Source organism: Necator americanus, chromosome II (assembly GCF_031761385.1).
Source record: "Necator americanus strain Aroian chromosome II, whole genome shotgun sequence".
Taxonomy (NCBI): domain Eukaryota; kingdom Metazoa; phylum Nematoda; class Chromadorea; order Rhabditida; family Ancylostomatidae; genus Necator; species Necator americanus.
The window spans coordinates 10,003,666-10,021,502 of record NC_087372.1 but is presented as its reverse complement, the minus strand read 5'-3'; the positions used below and the strand labels follow the sequence as shown (position 1 = coordinate 10,021,502).

At 42.3% G+C, this 17,837-nt stretch overlaps 1 protein-coding gene across 4 annotated transcripts in view; it reads right to left on the bottom strand.

Annotated features, from left to right (window-relative positions):
* The window catches only part of RB195_017352 (uncharacterized protein), a gene marked incomplete at both ends in the record, with an annotated part of 43,650 nt that overhangs the window by 5,630 nt on the left and 20,183 nt on the right, over positions 1-17,837 (bottom strand). The window contains 18 exons of one of the 4 annotated variants that reach the window (XM_064184314.1): positions 2,679-2,713; positions 5,196-5,348; positions 5,427-5,465; positions 5,745-5,799; positions 6,159-6,323; positions 6,421-6,548; positions 7,762-8,122; positions 8,276-8,353; positions 9,217-9,348; positions 9,422-9,478; positions 9,537-9,626; positions 10,261-10,335; positions 10,408-10,434; positions 11,044-11,125; positions 11,797-11,901; positions 13,318-13,455; positions 13,878-14,040; positions 17,291-17,316. In XM_064184314.1, the coding sequence (XP_064040193.1) occupies positions 2,679-2,713; positions 5,196-5,348; positions 5,427-5,465; positions 5,745-5,799; positions 6,159-6,323; positions 6,421-6,548; positions 7,762-8,122; positions 8,276-8,353; positions 9,217-9,348; positions 9,422-9,478; positions 9,537-9,626; positions 10,261-10,335; positions 10,408-10,434; positions 11,044-11,125; positions 11,797-11,901; positions 13,318-13,455; positions 13,878-14,040; positions 17,291-17,316 (1,909 nt within the window). Of the gene's footprint in view, positions 1-327; positions 471-2,678; positions 2,714-5,195; positions 5,349-5,426; positions 5,466-5,744; positions 5,800-6,158; positions 6,324-6,420; positions 6,549-7,761; positions 8,123-8,275; positions 8,354-9,216; positions 9,349-9,421; positions 9,479-9,536; positions 9,627-10,260; positions 10,336-10,407; positions 10,435-11,043; positions 11,126-11,796; positions 11,902-13,317; positions 13,456-13,877; positions 14,041-16,620; positions 16,673-17,290; positions 17,317-17,837 lie in introns of those variants that run through there. The other 3 variants (XM_064184312.1, XM_064184315.1, XM_064184313.1) reach the window with 3 other exon arrangements.

The window sequence follows — 17,837 nt, the reverse complement described above, 5'->3', positions numbered from 1 at the left end:
GTCGCGAAGACAGGACATTGCTCGTATTACGCAGCTGCGGCGATTGGATAGGTGTTGTGTGCGCCGGTTAAATATCAGAAGACATCTCTCAGGGCTCTGTGGGTAGTAAAGAGCTTCCTAGAAGTGGCCGTGGTGCCTGCCCTTTTCTTTCCAAACAAATGATTTCATTATTAATTGTAATGCAGCCGTGAACAGCTTCGGCGATTTAATATCGCCTTGTCGTACCCCCAATAGGTATAATAAAGGGAAAAAAGGTGGAAAGCTATATCTCAGTGGCGCATCGATCGTAACAATTAGCTAATGTCCTCACATACTACGCGTACACACCTTGATCGACCAGTGTAGACAGTATAGCATTCGTTTCCAAGACTGTCGAAGGCTTTGTTAAAGTCGACGAAGGGTAAAATAAGGGATGGTTGGGATTCTTGGCAAATCTCTGTGACCCTCGACAGAGTTTGGTCGTGAACCATGCAGCTGAACCCCTGACGGAATCTAGGCTGTTTTTAGGTTGGGCTTCATCCAGCGTCCTAGATATGCGCAAGGTTGGTCTTTCTAATCATTTTGTATAATAAGCTCAACAAGGATACTGGACGGTAGTTCCGAAGGTACTCAGGGTCACCTTTCTTATAAATAAGAACGGATTGCGAGATTTTCCACAGGTCTAGGACCTTTTCATCCTGAAGATAAGACGATACGTGCGTTGCTAGAATTACATAAAACGGATCGCCACCACCAGAAAGTCTGCGGATATGAAATCAGGTCCAGAGGCTGCCAAGTTTCGGGCTATTGCATTTGAAGGGATAACGTGTGACGAGCATCACCAGTGGAGAAGATCGAGCTTGACACAAAAGTTGACGAAAGAAAAGGTTCAATATAAAGTAGAACCTCTTTGTAACGACTTCTATCTCGCGAAGAGAGAAGGGGCGAGTGCCGCCCTCGCTCAGTAAGGCTGTTAGCGCAATATTAAATTCGCTGAGGTCCCTGCGGCACTTCATTCGGCTTGTTTTTCTTTGTGCTGCTTCCAGAATCTTCTGCCTGTATTTTGAAAGATCCCTCTGCAAGGCTTTTCTGCAGCTAATGTATGTTGCTACTGAAGATCGATACCGCTCGATATGCGATGCTTCCGGATGAAGCCCCACAATCTTTCTTTAAAAAAAAACCCTCGATGGCCCTCCAAATTCGATCTAAGCCGTTATGCGCGTCTTTGAGACACGATATTTACAGCGTTGCAGTCCTCTGAGTAAAAGCCCTCGTTTGCGTCGTCCAAATCAATGTCACAGTCACCTTGGGGCAAGGATCCTTGAATATGCATTCATCGTATACCACTTCTTTCTTCCTTCGTTGCCGATGCTAAGTAATCTTCTGCCTAGTCGCATTTTCACTATGAATGAATGGTGATTTCAACGATTTCACCACCGACGATTTCCCCAACGACGATCTTTCTTCATCAAATGATAATTCCTGTTAAGAAAGCGAGCGGCAGATAACTTCACGGTGACACTATGGCCGTTTTCATTTTAGCATGACTAGAACACAGATATCAGAGAAAGGCAAAATATTGTCCTTGATAAGTCAGGCAAGTGATTCATCAAGGATGGTTCACAGTGTTTGGTGAGTAGTCTCGTGACGTCCTCATAGAAAAAAAAAAACGAAATCATACTTAACATCTATCAAGGACTCGTAGAAAATTGAGAATGGAAATAAACGAGGAACTTTGTATTAGAGAAAAGTACAACAGAAAGCTGCCGTAACAGCAGACAAAATCAAATTTCAAACGAAACAAAAACGCAAAAGACTAGCTCGAACTAATCAACTGAAAAAGTGTAAGTTGATCCATGAAGACTCAGAAATAATAGTTTGAACCAAATGAACTGCGCCAGACTAAAGTCAGCGATCAAAAGACTCGAGTAGACTGCAAGAATAATCCTTAGGAAGGAAATCCGTTAAGGTATCCAAGCAACTATGCCGAGCTTAGAATATGTACTCAGAAAAGTTCGCGCCTGTCGCTTCCGTCTCGAAATAGAAAAAAAGAAACGTTTGAGCTCGCTCGCACCTCATTCACAGCGCGATCTATCTGCGTAATGTTTACTCGTCAGCGAAGTTTCCAAGTTCAAACAACGACCACCTGGCTTTTTTTTCCATCACTATCGATTGACTAGAGGTAAAAAAACCACTGAAAATAATTAATAATAATTCTAACGGTTGCTTATGCAGTTTTCATATCGAATGGTTCCTGCTCGTGGTCACTGTCACGGTTTCTTCAATTATCACCTATACAACAGTTAATGTTTCAAAAATTTTGCAGGTTTCGAAACCTCAGAAAAGTTAACTTCAAAACTCATAGTTAGAACTTATCAAGAAATTATAATAAGCCGGCTGAATTTTAACCAATTTATTGAAAAGCGACTTCTAATCTTCTCATATGTCACCTGCGATTGATGCCAACATCACCAGTTTTCAACTTTAATACTGACTTCTTTTCTTTCATAGGCTAAAAAATATCAAATCAATCTCAAATCACTGCTTTTATTTCAAATAAAGCCATTCATTTCGAATACAAGTTACAAATGGTAAGTTTTGGGTAATGGGGATTGAGACCAAACAAGACCATCTATGGGGATATACTAGTAGATAATAAAGTTTATTCTACAACGCATGTTCATACAGTATGACTCAAACTACAGATTCTGCTTGGATTCAGAAGTAGTAGGTCCTAAAAGATTAATGAAATAATTTCAAGCATTGAAAAAACTAATAGGGTAGCCTGCTCATTAGAATTCCTGCCCATATGTATAATCACTTTAGGTAGATGCGAATAAAAGAGAAATACATTCTGGGCCATGTGTTTACGTTTAAGAACAAGGACAGTGTCCATGGCGAACTCAGCACTCAACCAGTATTTCACACGTAACTATTTCTCTGAATTCGCTAAATTCTAAAAATCGTTTCCTTTTTTGCAACGTTGTTTTAGTCGTTGTTTGCTCCAAGTAGATAATTTTACCAGAACAAACAAAACAGCTTGAACTTATGAAAAGAGTAACCCTGAACCAGTAGTGCAGCATGGTTACACTCTATTGACAGAATTTGAGCTGCGCTAAATGTCAAGTACGTCATATGTGCGAAAATGGTATCGCACTTTAACCGCAGCTACACCGCTGGATTATTTCTATGGCCAATAAAACAGGATTAATCACTGCGTGTTCCGCTTGCGACGCACCGTTTACTCGGCGTCGCCAGAATCCCAGTGATTCTGAAGGCATGTGGGAGAAAATATAGCTAAAACTTTGGTACGTACTATAGCGGATAACCAACAATTATTGAACCCTTCAAAAAAAGATCTTCACCAGTGTGCTTAACAAAAGGTCTTAGCGAATAGATGCTTAGAAGAGCCCAAGCACTTGCTGAGTTCCGCAGAGATCCCTTTCCTCAGTGAACTTCGCGCATTACATTGATGTATGCCGTGCGAGGAGCGGTACAGTCGCTAAGAGGTTCCACTGTGGCTACAAACAATCGGAGGATCGAATCTGCCCTAGTGCAAACCAAGACCTTCATCCCTCCGGGTGGCGATAAATTGGTACCAGACTGGAGGAATAAAGACACTGACTTGGCACATCGACTAGCCCCACAAGTTATTGTAAGGCTGCACGCGCGTTCACAAACCTCAAACGAATTCCGAGTTGAATTCGAACGCGTAGGCGCATCCCCATAGGGAATGACCGACGCTCTGCACTTTATTCTTTATCCTTCATAAATGTCTGGAAGTATGACACATGAAGAAGAACGCTGTAACGCCATTGTTTTGAGCAGCACAACCAATCAATCAAAAAAGGAAGCGATCACACTCTTCGCCTATCCGCTGAATGCCTACGCTGCCCGTTGATATCCATGTATATGGGGCATTAACACTAATGCGCTGTACACGCGTGAAAAAAACACTACTTCTTGGTTAGATTCATCAAGCATCAGAATTTCTCAACTCGGTTGTACTCATATTGCCAAGGACAGAGATGCATCCGTTACAAATCGTTCATCCTCTAACGAACACTCGTCTTTCCAGGCCGCTAAACAAATGAAGAGGTGTTGCAGTTGTCAACATAAGTGTTAATGATACCTATATTATGCTACCTCAACATAAATGCTATACTTGTCATTACATACAGACACAAAAAAACACATACAATAATTTGTATATATGAACAGGCAAAGATGGAACAGGAGCATGCAACGACAACATATAGCCTCAATCAAATAAATATTTATTCAATCATGCAGCGGAAGGAACACTGGAATATAAGCAACAACTAACGTGTAGAACACTAAGATGCATGACACTCAAGTGTTCAAGAACCTTTCACCCGTCTAGAAAAGAACTTTAGATTTGAAAATTACCGCGAATACTACTGAAATATTGTGACCATCCGCCACAGGGCTAACAGATATATTATCGATTGATTGTATTAACATTTAGAATAGCTAACGATGGAGAGACATCTGTGTACATGTGTTTTTCAGTCGCATTTCTGGCATTTCACCCTACCAGTTTATCCCGTCGTAATCGTTCTCACGATCGTACTTAACTTTCAGACTGGTTTTGAGCTGCGGACACGAATATTTTATATAAAGTGGTAGTTAGAGTTGCAGAGCTTCAGCTAAATTTTTTATTTTTTTTTATTTTTTGGAAAACGAAAGATTTGAGTACGGTCCTGTACCTGGGCTCCTCTACAGCAAGGCTTTTTTATCACGATTAATCAGTTTTTTTATCCTCCATTATATATCTAGTCAATGTGTCGATATCGCAAAGAACGCCTACGACAGCATAAAAGATAAAGTGCCTGGCACCAGACAACAGCTTTGGATGCGCCAATGTGTTCGACTTCATATTAGAATCGTGAGTTTTTGCGAACGCTTGATTACAACGTTATGCCTATCAAGATGACCAACAGGGCATATCCAATCGTGCATCAATGTCATTTGCCCCATACAAAGTATGAACATAATTCATTTATGTGGTGCACCGTGCACCTATTAACACAGCTCAAATAATATTCTATTCTATCAACATTATACAAATGAAAGACTATGTTTGTATTGTTTTTGTAAAGCTCAATCCATTCATTGTTTCTCAAGGACGTTTCGGAGGACGAGAAATCGGTTTGTCAAATCTGTCTGGACACCCCTATCCCTTTTACTCCTACCTTGAGTATCTAAAATTCCGCAGGAGCACGTCTTACGGCACCACAAAAACCGTGTCGCTTGATTTGTTTCGCAGTATCCAGCATTTTTCCATGCAGTACATTTGGCAGGATGCTCATCCGCTTCGGATGTGCAGATCGCTTTTACGGTTGCTACTGAAGCCAATAATTGTTCGCATTAAACAGGTGAAAAGTTCAACGGATAAACTAGCTAACTAAACTAGGTAAACTAACTTGATGTTCTGCTGCGGCTTCGCTTCAAATTGTCCTTAGCTGAAAATGGTAAAGAATATTGTGGAAGCAAAGAGAACTCGGCTAGAACATTGTCTGTTATCGATACGATCGATATGATGCGGTCGACATGGGTTGTACGATATCTGTTTGATTTTTAAAGTTTAATACACAAATGGCTACAATACAGTTTCCCTAGTGCCACCCTTTCGTGCGGCACTGTAGGAATTCCCACGGGATTCCGGGTAATCGAAAGCTCTAACTAAAATATACAACTGAATATGTAACCAAAAACTCACAACGAGAGTTGCAAACACTCACCTCGCTTCTTCGACTTTCTTCTCTTTTTCTCTCTTCTCATTCCTCGCCAACCTCTCTGAAACTAGTCAAAAAATCTCTTTCTTCTATCGGAACGTAGAGGGAGTACCCCACGAATCTGACGTGGTACTGTAAACAGACGGTTTCGGATGCGGTTCCTTACGACGTCCTTTATTGCAATGCGCCACCACCCCTTCTGCGATTCGTCCAGATGGGTTTTCGACAAATCGCAGGCGGGGCGCAATGATGGCGCATTGCAATAGAGGACGTCGTAAAGCCGTCTGTTTACAGTGATGCAAGGAGAGATGAGCGAGATCCCACCCGTTTTTACAGTCTATGCCCCCGTATAGTCTTTGGCCCTCGGAAATCCATACCAGGTCAGATTCGTGGGAAGATGCCTTTAAATAATCCACTTACTTTTCTCTTTCTTTCTCTAATTTTCTTTCTCCTCTTTCCTTCCTCCCTCCTATAGATATCATCATCATTTTCTTCTTTTCCTTCCTCTCCTTCATCTTCTTTATCGCCTTTGTAACTGTTTCCGGTATTGCTGCACTTTTTGGGATCTGACTCACTGTAGTTATCCTGGAAAACAGTATCAGATGAAGGTGAGTCGGGGAGAAAATTGTGTGAAAAATTGGGAGGAATAGGTCAGAAAAGCCAAGAAACCTTGTAGTATTACCATTTGAGAGTTCGGTGGTATAATGGTTGACCACTGTATTGGTGTTTCCGTTTCAGGAGAATACGGGCTTCGGGGGTTAGAAGAAGGATAATTGGTGATTGGAGGATCGCTCGATGAACACGCATTCCCTGAAAGCAAGGAGGTACATTAGCAGATTTAATGCTGAACGAGATTAGATGCTGTGCAACAACAATAACACGGATTGCGGACCCGTCAGTTTTAGAGGTAGTATACCGCGAATCTGGAGTGGTACGGATTTCAGGTGGAGTATCCGTATACGGGATCGTAGATTATGGAGGCCGGGTTGGTTCCGCTCATCTCCCCCTGAACTACAGCTGTGCCCTGAATGCTGTTTTGTACGATGCCTTCTATTGCAGCGCGCCACCCTTGCACGCGTAGCGTCCCTTACTGCCTATCGGGGCAGTCCGAATTGATTTTCGACGAATCGCAGGGCGGAGGCAGTGCAAGGCGCGGCGCGCTGCAATAGATGGCGTCGTACAAAACAGCGTTCTGGAGGCGGCTGTTCGCAGTGATGCTACGAGAAATAGACGGAATCACCTCCGTCTCCATAATCTGCGATTCAGTATACGGATACTCCATCTGAAATCCGCACCACCTCAGATTCGTGGTTTGGTGGGAGGAGGAGGGGGGAGGGGTCTAAACAGCTTGGTTGGTTATAGATCGAAAAGAGGAAAGAGCAGGTAAAAGAAAGAGGAAAAGTGAGATGAGCACGGGTACAACTAAAGCTTAACTGGAGCTGGATTTGGGATTACCAACTTTTCCGATGCAATTGTGGAAATGAAGGAAATTGTATGGACCTATCAACAACGGCGAATATATCTTATGGTGCTTCTTTCTAGCAATGGAACATTATATTTTACAACATCTCTGCAGATTTGGAACGAATGAAATGGCAGCACCCATCAGATAAACTATGGCTAATAGACACGTTAGGCCCAAAATTTCCGATTAAAAAATCCAGATTCTTAATAAAGAGCTAGATATGCACAAAAAATGTGCAAAATAAACAGCAACCATACAAGGAATACGGTTATCAACATTAACAATCTTTTTTCTCCAAATTTCGTTGAACGATTTATAAGTTCTTTCCTAACAATAATAAAAGCTGAGAAATACTCGCCGTCATAAGTCTTCTGTTAGCAGTCATCATATTAAGGAAATCTCATAGTACAACTAATAACAGGTAGAGTAGGTCAACAGGAGGCCTTTAGTGAGGCAAGACCGGCTGGTTTCTCTGCACAAACACCACAAAAGAAGGGGTATTGAAGAAGCAAAAGCAGGGCGCGAACTTTCAGTTTATTTTCTTCTTTTCTTTCCTACCTTTCACAATCATGTCTCCATTTTCATCCGAATTTTCTTCATCTGTCTCTTCTTCCTCCTCCTTCACTTCGTCGTCGTCACCATCATCGAATTCTTCTTCATCTTCTTCATCTTCATCACTCTCTTCATAGTCGTATCGTCCTTTTCTCCTCCCTCCCTTTCTCTTCTTCGCTTCCCTGTTTCTACTCTCACTCCTCTTCCTGGTACTCTCTTCTTCACCGTCTTCTTCTTCGTCTTCGTCATCATTTTCGTCACTTCTGCTGTCCTTCCCATTCTTTCCTCTTTTACTTTTATTTTTAACTTTCTTTGCGCCTCTTCTATTCTTCTTGGGATTACTCTCCTTGCTATCTTCAATGCTTCCCTTAAAAGAAGAAAAAATCATTTCTATTTTGATATTTTGCCGATATTAAATATGCACTCATCGTACAAACCATCAATATTAATAATAAAAAGTGGAGAAGGAAAATTTCAACGTAAAACATACTCATAAAAATTGAGAACCAGAGCAACTCACCCTTTTTTTCATGTAATTTCTTTCGTTTTCTTTATCATCGCTATCTTCTCCTGTCTCCCCGTCAACTGGTTTTAATACCTTCAAAAACATGCATATGTTTGCAAGAAATAGAATTCAAAACCAAAAAGTAAAAGTGATCACTTGTGATGTACATTTACGCAACGGTTAGCAGCCTTGTTAGTACTGAATTGGAAGATTGAGAAGAAGATCAGGAAGTATTTCAGTCAAGTGGCTTCAATGCTGAGGAAAGTCCAGCGCCTAACGACAAACTTCGAGATGAATACAGGAGAAGATCGAAAACTAGTGACTGGTCGCTACAGGCCCTCAATCGAATAGTCATAGAGCACCCATTTGAATGTTACGCCATCGTGAATGGTGTAGGTGTATTCAATCTTTACTCTTTGCTGCTCAAAGCCATGAAGAGTAGCTAATAAACAAATAAACAATCGGAGAAACAGATCGCGACATATGTGTCGAATACGTGCATGAATGCCTCCACCGATTTTCGAAAATCTGTGGACAATGGTCAGAAACTTCTTATAGTACGTGAAACTCTATGAACGAGGTTTCCATTCGTGATTTTCTTCCTTACGTAACGTTCTGTAATCTAAAGCTCATATAATAGGCACGTATCATGTTGTAGCATTCATTTTTTTGCTGACAGTCATCTTCCGCAATAACGGAAAGAAGTTTGCGCGGTTGGACCCACAAGGTTGAATTTCTGTTGTCCTGATCAAGTACCACCTTAACGCTACTAAAGATGACTAACATTCGGAATGTCGGGTCATAATTAAGTGTTCCAACTAAGAATCTAAACAACTAGACTAAACAAAACGGCTAGAAAAACTCTCGCTACCATTTAAAAATGAAAAAAATAACTGCGTGTAGAACTAGCAACACAGCCTGACTGTGATCGCTCAAGTGACAATAAGACACTTCACCTTAACAACACCATCCACAACTTCGAGCGATCCATTTTCACCTTCCTTCTTGTGTTTCTCAAAGTCTACATCATTCTCTCCTCCTTTGCTTGTTAAGTTCTTCTCCTTTTTCTTCATTTCGGATGTTTTTCTCTGGAATTGAAATGAAACCAAACACATAAAGTATGCAACGAAAGCAGAAAGTAAAAATAAACAGTTCACTGACAATATTTACTGTCACAGACTTCAGAGAACCTGGTACAATCACTACCTCTTCTGGGACCTGAATTATATAAAGATTCTCCAAAAACATCCTCTGAACACCAATTTTGTTGACTCACTGGGATTGAATCTCTATTCATTTTTTCCTCCGCAGGTTTACTATTTAAAGTTGTCTTCCCTTCTTTCTTCTCTGCTCCACGTGTTTCTCTCTAGAAAAATCAAACTTGGTAACAGTAAACATATGGAGCGTTTGCAAGACCTAAGAAAACAAGTGATTTTTACGACATTGAAATTGCCGTGGTGCCGCGAACAGAAATCACCGCCTCGCTCAGAGTTCATGCGTATTTCCATATAAACCGTTGTAGGGAGATCTTTAGTCCTTTTTTAGAAGTTAAATCTTTCCACTAAAGACTTTTTATAGTGTTTCACGTCAAAAAAATGAAAACCACTTAAATGACAGCAAATCGTCAGAAGAAAACAAAATCAGATCACAGAAAAATCACGACCTATTGATATGACTAAGACATAGTGACTAAGACACAGAAAATGAAGTGATGTGAGATCAGTGAGTGCATTGTTGTAACGTTTTCATGCTTACACCTTGTCTTTTCCTATTCTAAAACCCCGATACACATCTTTTACCCGACGAGAGGCATGTTCTCGATTGCTTGCCCACAAAGGTGAGGCACGAGAGTTGGAAGGAGCAATAGCATGCTATTACACCCCTAAGAGCTTCACAGGACTCAATTTAATATAAGGAGAGTATCGTTAATGGATGGCTGCTAAAGTTCCTCTAATATTTTTTGGTAATCTCAAAACAAAACAAAACTTTATTTCACTTACCTCAGAACCGTTCGCTTCATTCGCATTTTTCGCTTCTTCCTTACTAGTTCCCAGTGTAGACAAATCAATTGTTTTCTACGGGAACCAGAATTAAGCGCTAATCAGTACTTGTACAAAATCTCGTGGTTGCAACACCTAATAACTCACCCTTGACGAAGATTCGCTCGTTGCCTCCTAAACATCGAAGATGTAATATTTTAAAGCAACAACAGGACTTATTTCAAAAAGTTTTGCAGAATACTTCAACGAACATTCTTGGCAATGTCATGCAACAAACTGAAAGGCTAAGAAATTCTGTCATGACCGTTAAAGAACCTCTTAAATACAATGGACTGAGTACGTTCAAAATAACAACACAAAGTCTTAATCTAAATATACTTTTTTCTAATTGAAAACCCGGTAGTCTCGTTAGTTTCATTTGAATAATTAGTTCTCCTGTCTTTGAAACCATATTTAAGTACATACAAGAAATGGCCTCGATCGGGATGAGGGATTCCGAAAGAACAGGACTTTGCAGGCATTATTCCTCAAAGTCACACACTGTCACCAAACATTTATCTGCAGATCCATTGTGGTCGCATATAGGTCTAGTTTCATTAAAGCGATAAGCGCCCAGCTTTTGAAGAAAACGCGAAGTGGATCCCTTTAGCTGTAGGATTGCAAAATGACTGCTTCATCGGAGCAATGACAGAAGAAACAACAACAATCATGCAAGGAAATAGAAAGGACAAAATAAATTTGGAATTCTCTAATCGCCGAACGGAAATAAGTACTGTATCCAACCTCTTCGGTGGTCTCACTGCCATCACTCTTTGGTATTCCACTGCCCTCAGCTTCCAAATCTTCACCGGTACTCTTCATCTTCCTTTAAAGAGTGACACACAGAGAATATTAAAAATAACAGCAACATCTGTTAAAACTAAAAGATCATCGGAAATAAATTAGCACAACCAGTTCCGACTGACAAAAGGTTTAGGGATTCGGCAAGCGCTTTATGTTTTCTTAGTTCCATTCAAAAATTGCTGAGGACCACGAGCAGAAAGACTTTTATGAAATTTTCTACTTTAAATACTTTCTTTGGACTCGTTATGAAAAGACATCTGACAGAAAATAACTTCATAGTTTAGGTTTAGATATGCCTCATTTAAAGGCATCACCCCACGAATCTGGTGTGGTAGGGGTTTAAGGTGGGTAATGCCTATTCGGGGACGTATGGGGAAGAAGGTGATTAGGTTCATTTCCTCCTAATTGCCATATTCCATTTCTTTTCGCTCCAATACAACTCTTCGTAGACAACAGCGCCCCGGAACGCTCCCATCTTCTGGGCCGTTTATTACGGCAATTTGGAAGAAATGAACGGAATCACCCTCTTCCCCACAATCTACGTCCCCGTATAGAAATAACCCACCTTAAACCCTTACCGCACCAGATTCGTGGGGTGATGCCTTTAAATCATCACAAAGGAAAAAATGAATTACAAAAAGCTTAACGAAATCAGACGTGGAATAAACAAATAACATAGTTTTTACTACTTACTCAGGTCTGTTTCTTCGACTTCTTGGTTCATAATTTGGATGCCTTGGAGGATATCCAACACTGTATGGATTAAATGGCGGCGGGTACCCGTACCCAGTTTGAAATCTGCAGAATAAGATCGTTAACACAGTGCAATCATAGAAATTCAACGTCACATTAATAAGAGAAAAGAACGTTACCTAATGAAAAATTAATGACACAACATTGTGCTAATCCTGTTTGGTTCTTTGGCGCTTTCTCTTGCGCATGTTTTTTTTCTTGATTTCTTGCATTATTGGGTTCAGTTTAAAGAAATAATTTGTTATACGCACTGAAACAAGACAAAAGAGACGGAATTCCAAACACTCGAACGTCTCATGGGTGATGGGGACAAATGTCGGAACGTCTCTATACGCCTATTCATCTATGCATTCATTCAATGACGAGAACTATCGACATCTTACGTTCCTGAGTTAAGCAATAGTTTCTGCTTTCGTTAGGGAGTCAAAGAGACCCAGGATTTTGCAATTCACATCTCCATTAACCTAACTGCTTCACAAATCACACAGGCGAAGATCAAAGCCTTGAAAAAAGCAATCTACGGGAACACACCTTTCTTGAAACATATTTCATGCGCTCGTTCTTACTAATCAAGAGCAGCTAGAACCGACTTTTTGGATACATCGAGGAGTCTTGAAGGCATCACCCCACGAAGCTCACGTGGTATGAATTTCCGATGGACAAACTCCATACGGGGTCGTAGATTGAGGTATCAGGGATGGTTCCGCTCATCTCTTCTTAATCGTAGTAAAAAAAAACGGCGTGAAAGACTCCTTTTTCCCGACGACTTCAGTTGCAACGCTCCACTCTTTCATACGCACCGCATAGAGCTGCTCAGCGGTCGAAAGCGAGTGAGTTCTCCTCGACAGCCTGTTCAAATGAAACCAATGAATAGGTTGCTGAGCTGACCAGAAGATATACATAGAGGAGCGTTCTAACGAACTAGGAGATGATGCTCGTGGGAACTAAAGTGGTTTCCACTTCTAGGAAGATTACGGAGAGGCTAACGGAACCACCCTTATACTGTGATCTCAACTCCATCTCTAGCTTTTGCATTCTATATTCTCTCACCATTCGTGGTATGCTGCCTTTAAATTAACACTAATAGGCAAATCATGCATCATACAAGGACATGGATAAGGGAGCGGTACGAAGGTCGTTGGGAGGCTGCTGTTGTGGCCACACCAAAGCCCTCGTTAAATGTCATTTATTCAGCCAGATGTACTCGTTATAGCAATACTGACAAAGGGCGTGGCCAGGATGTGAAGTTTGTGCTCGGATAAAGATATGGAAACATGGAATGATCGGATACAAGCCCAGCCGTTCCACCGGCACATGTACTTCGGTGCGAACTATTTTGGAAGAACAAAGTGCACCGAATTCGGAACTAACGTTTACTTGCCATTTTAGCCATTCAGAGACCAACTTCACTCCCTAATACGTAGAAGTTCTCAAACTATTTTAGTTATGATTTGCACTCACCCTGGATACGGAGGTTGATACCATGGACTCAAGAATGGATATGGAAATGCCACTGGAGGCTGCTGCGACAAAGTTCGAGGAAAGGGAGTTGTTTTTGCAGTGCTAGTTTTGCTGGCGTGATAGTCGTTTGGCTGAGAGCTAAAAGTTAAATAAATAGGTCTTACCTGTTTCACCAAAACTTGAAGGGAACACCCCACGAATCTGGGGTGCTACGGGTTTCAGGTGGGTCATGTCTATTACGGGACGACACCGGAACGCTGTTTCTTACGACGTCCTCAATTGTCGCCAACTTTGCACCCCCCGGCTGCGATTCGTCCGAATGGGTCTTCGACAAATCGCAGGCGGGGCGTAAACGTTGTGCATTGCAACAGAAGTCGTCATAAGAAACAGCATTTCGTTTCCATTGATGCAGGGTCGTCCGTTTCCATTGATACAGGGAGAAATGGACGGAATCATCCTTCTACCCCCAATCTACGACCGAGTATAGGCATAACCCACCGAAAATCCGTACCACCCCAGAGGGGTGTGATGTTCGTGGGGTGATGTCTTTAGTAACTTACGCAGCCTCCGCGTCTCGTCTTTGAAATCGTTCAAGAGCACTATGTTTCATTTTATGAACCACATGATTCACATTAGATATCGAAACTCCTTTCACAATAGGCCGGCCATAGTGTCGGTAGAAAGCGGATGGATCGCCCTGTTCCCGAGGATCTGGCTCGAACACTAAAATATCAGAGCCTAATTCTTGATTTACTCAATTGGAAATCATAGCCGGCATCACACATTCCACTTCCCACCACCTTATCAGTACCCATAATTAATACGACTGCCCCCTCAAATGTTCAGCCGGGTGACCGCAACAACGCACATTTTATTCTTTTTTCTCTCTTAAAGGCATCACCCCACGAATCTGAGGTGGTGCAGATTTCAGATGGATTATTAGTATACGGGATGGGAGACTATGGAGAGGGGGTGATTCCGTCCATTTCTTCCTAATTGCCGTAAATAACGGCCCAGAAGATGCGGCGCCGCAGAGGGCAGGAGCGCTCCAGTCGAACTCCTTGCAGGAAATAGTGCGCCAGAACGCCTGAAGCCGTATCTTCCGGGCCGTTTTTTATGGCAATTAGGAAGAAATGGACGGAATCACTCCCCTCTCCATAGTCTCCCATCCCGTATACGAATACTCCACCTGAAATCTGTAGCACCTCAGATTCGCGGAGTGATGCCTTTAATCGAATTAAATGCATGCTGCTGAAATGCGAAACGAATTAAATGCACGCCTTCAACCTTTATCAGGGTTTCAAACAGCCATTAGACAGGACTGTTGAGAGGCAGCAAACGCGTTGGGGTTCCGCGAGCATATAGTCAAAACGACATGATCACGGTGCAGTTGCGTAAGCAGCTGCACGCGAATCGGCGCAGTGGAGTTGGCCGTTCACATCGACGTGCGACCATTACGAACTACAACGATGAGCAGTGCTAGAATGGGTCCGCATTCGATCCCCGGTCTACGCTCCACCGCACCCCCTCGAGAGAAGTCGCGTACGCAATTGCACCGTGCACCGTGCTTCATGTAGTTTTAACCCTATTATACATTAACGAAACAAAAACCCGTGAACGTTAACAAAAGGGATAAACGAGAGAAAATGAATCCAAGCAATAGGTAGTGACTAGGATAATAAAATCACTTATTGGATGTTGCATACAGGTAGCACAAATGTGATAATGATCTGATCTTTTTCATCAATATATCAACGATAATGTTTGTACATTGGAGCTATTGCAGTGATGAAAAAGATCCCCAATGAATCGAGACCATTTTGAATTTCCCAGTATTTTGCGCGCTCACGCTCAGAGCAACTCAGTGTTAAAGGCATCACCCCACGAATCTGGAGTGGTACGGATTTTCGGTGGAGTATTCGTATACGGGGTCGTAGATTATGGGGAGGAGGGTGATTCCGTCCATTTCTTCCTAATTGCCGTAAAAAACGGCCCGGAAGATACGGTTTCATTCGTTTTGGCGCACCATTTTGTACAAGAGGTTAGGTTGGAGCGCGCCAGCCTTGTGCGGCGCCGCATCTTCCGGGCCGTTTTTTACGGCAATTAGCAAGAAATGGACGGAATCACCTCCCTCTCCGTAGTCTCCCATCCCGTATACGAATACTCCGCCTGAAATCTACAAAACCTCAGATTCGTGGGGTGATGCCTTTAAGTAGGGTCAAAACGACATGAGGCATGTACGCAATTGCGTACGCGACTTCTCTCGAGGCGCTTTGGGCGAGCGTAGCGGCTATGAGCCTGATGAAACCCTTACTGGCACCACCCATCGCTACAGTTTGCGACGGTCCCACCTCGTTTCCATGTGCTGCCTCCATCGGGCTGTTCCGAGCGCGTAGTGCAAATGCACCGCAACTATAGTTGTTTCAAAGCGAAATGAAGCACGACCGTTGCGTAAGCGACCGCGCTCGGAAGCGGTGCGGTGGAGGCAGCGGTTGGAATCGAGGTGGGAATGGCGAACTGCAGAGGTGGTTGGCGGCAGCGTGGATCCTTACACGATTCCAACCGTGACGCTCCACCGCTCCGCTTCGAGTGCAGCCGCTTACGCAACGGTCCGTGCTTCATGTCGTTTTGACCCAACTATTAAAAGTGGAGTAACGCAGTTGCCAAATCACTTAACTATAAGATAATTATAGTTATGCACATTGTTTATATAGAGGAGACACATGTAATTATACACAGAAGTCTAAAACATATTGAGCTCACACAGAGTCTTAACCTCCATCTACAAGCTCTTAGCGGACAAATAAGAATGAAAAATAGGAAGTAAATAATCCAAAAAGCATGTACTATATTTACACAGGTAGTTAGTAAAGTACTACAGATGTGTAGAAGAGGACATAACAGAGTATTGTGGAGTCAAAACGACATGAAGTACGGGTCTGTGTAAGCGACTGTGTAAGCGGCTACGCTTGGTTGAATGTTGCGGTTAGGATCGACATGGGACCATCGCATACTGTAGCGATGAATGGTGCTAGCAAAGGTCCCCATTAATCCGAACCGCTTCACAGCAGTACTTCCTGTTGATACGCATGCACCATTACGTCATTTTAAAACGACTATACTCAAACTGCATCGAAAAATGTGTCGAAAATGAATTTCATAATGAAAAAACGACGAAAAATCATCAGCTTCAGAGATAAATGAAAAAAGTGACTACGGTACCAAGATAAAAGAAAAATAAGTAAAAAAAAACTTCTTTTGAAGAGTAGTTGAACTATTCTCTCATAATCCAATATAACTTACCAATTTGAGCTGCACTGCACATGAGAAGCGCAGCAGCAAACGCATTCCTCATACTTCGTCATCCATTAGGCCTCGGACAGCACTTCGCCTCAACCTTTTATGGCTTTTACAAGCCGAGACGGACGCAAATAATGATAAACGTAGAAAACTTGTCTATCTCAGCATCACATTAGACAACATTACTCGACCACCCGTCAACCACATCAGCAAATCAGCGCTCTCAGCGGAAGTGGGGACACGATTTTAGAGAGCGCGAAACCCGGGTCACAGGTAGGTGGTGCTCACTAAAAAGGAGATGAAACACGAACCTATGAGGGCATGGTTATTCCACAAATAATAGTTCATCTTTGGAAAGTGGATAAAGTCAAAGACCGAACAGCTTTGATGGAGAAAAGAAATAAGAAGATTGTCACGGGCATGGCGGCGGAAATGTTGATCAGAAAGAATATCTTGTTTCAGAAAAACATTAAGAAGTTCCAAATGCGAAAACCTCAGTCAATCGCGACACTAACAACACATTTTCCCTACCTGGGAAAGGCTACGGTCTATTTTATGTTCACGTCAAAATATTTTGAATAATGGGGCAATCTTACATTATGATTACAAACGAAATAAATTAGTTTGAAACATATGCGTTCATTGGCAACATTCGAATAATAACGATTCTTACCAACTACGAATTCGTGAGAATCGAGACTCGAGTTAGATGATAAGATTCAGGAACTGTTGCGCAGTAAGGAAGAGGTTCCGATGGGCTACGGCTGCACGGTCGACAGCTCGAAACTGCCTTAGAGCCAGTCAAACTTTTCATCTCTCCGATGTCGCTAAATTGGTGCCAGACTTCTCTGGAAGTGTAAAAATAGTAGCTTGATATATTGAAAAACTCTTACAAGTCACTGTACAGACTGCACCGTCGTTCGTAACTCTCGAAAACGATTCTAAGTGGAGTTCGTGTGGAGATTGATCAAGGAGATTGGTCAATGACGAGAAATTCATGCTCTACGTCCTATAACGAACGATAGGAGCACGTCGTAAGCAAAATATACGTCGCAGTCTCCCGGTACGAAATATAGTCGGGTCAAAACGACAGGAAGCACGGTGTATCAGTTGCGCTTAGAGCGGCGGTTGGAATCGAGGTGGACCACTGCGAACTGCAGCAATGAACGGTTGTAGTAGAGGTCCTCATTCAATCCTAACCGCTACGTTCTACCGCACCT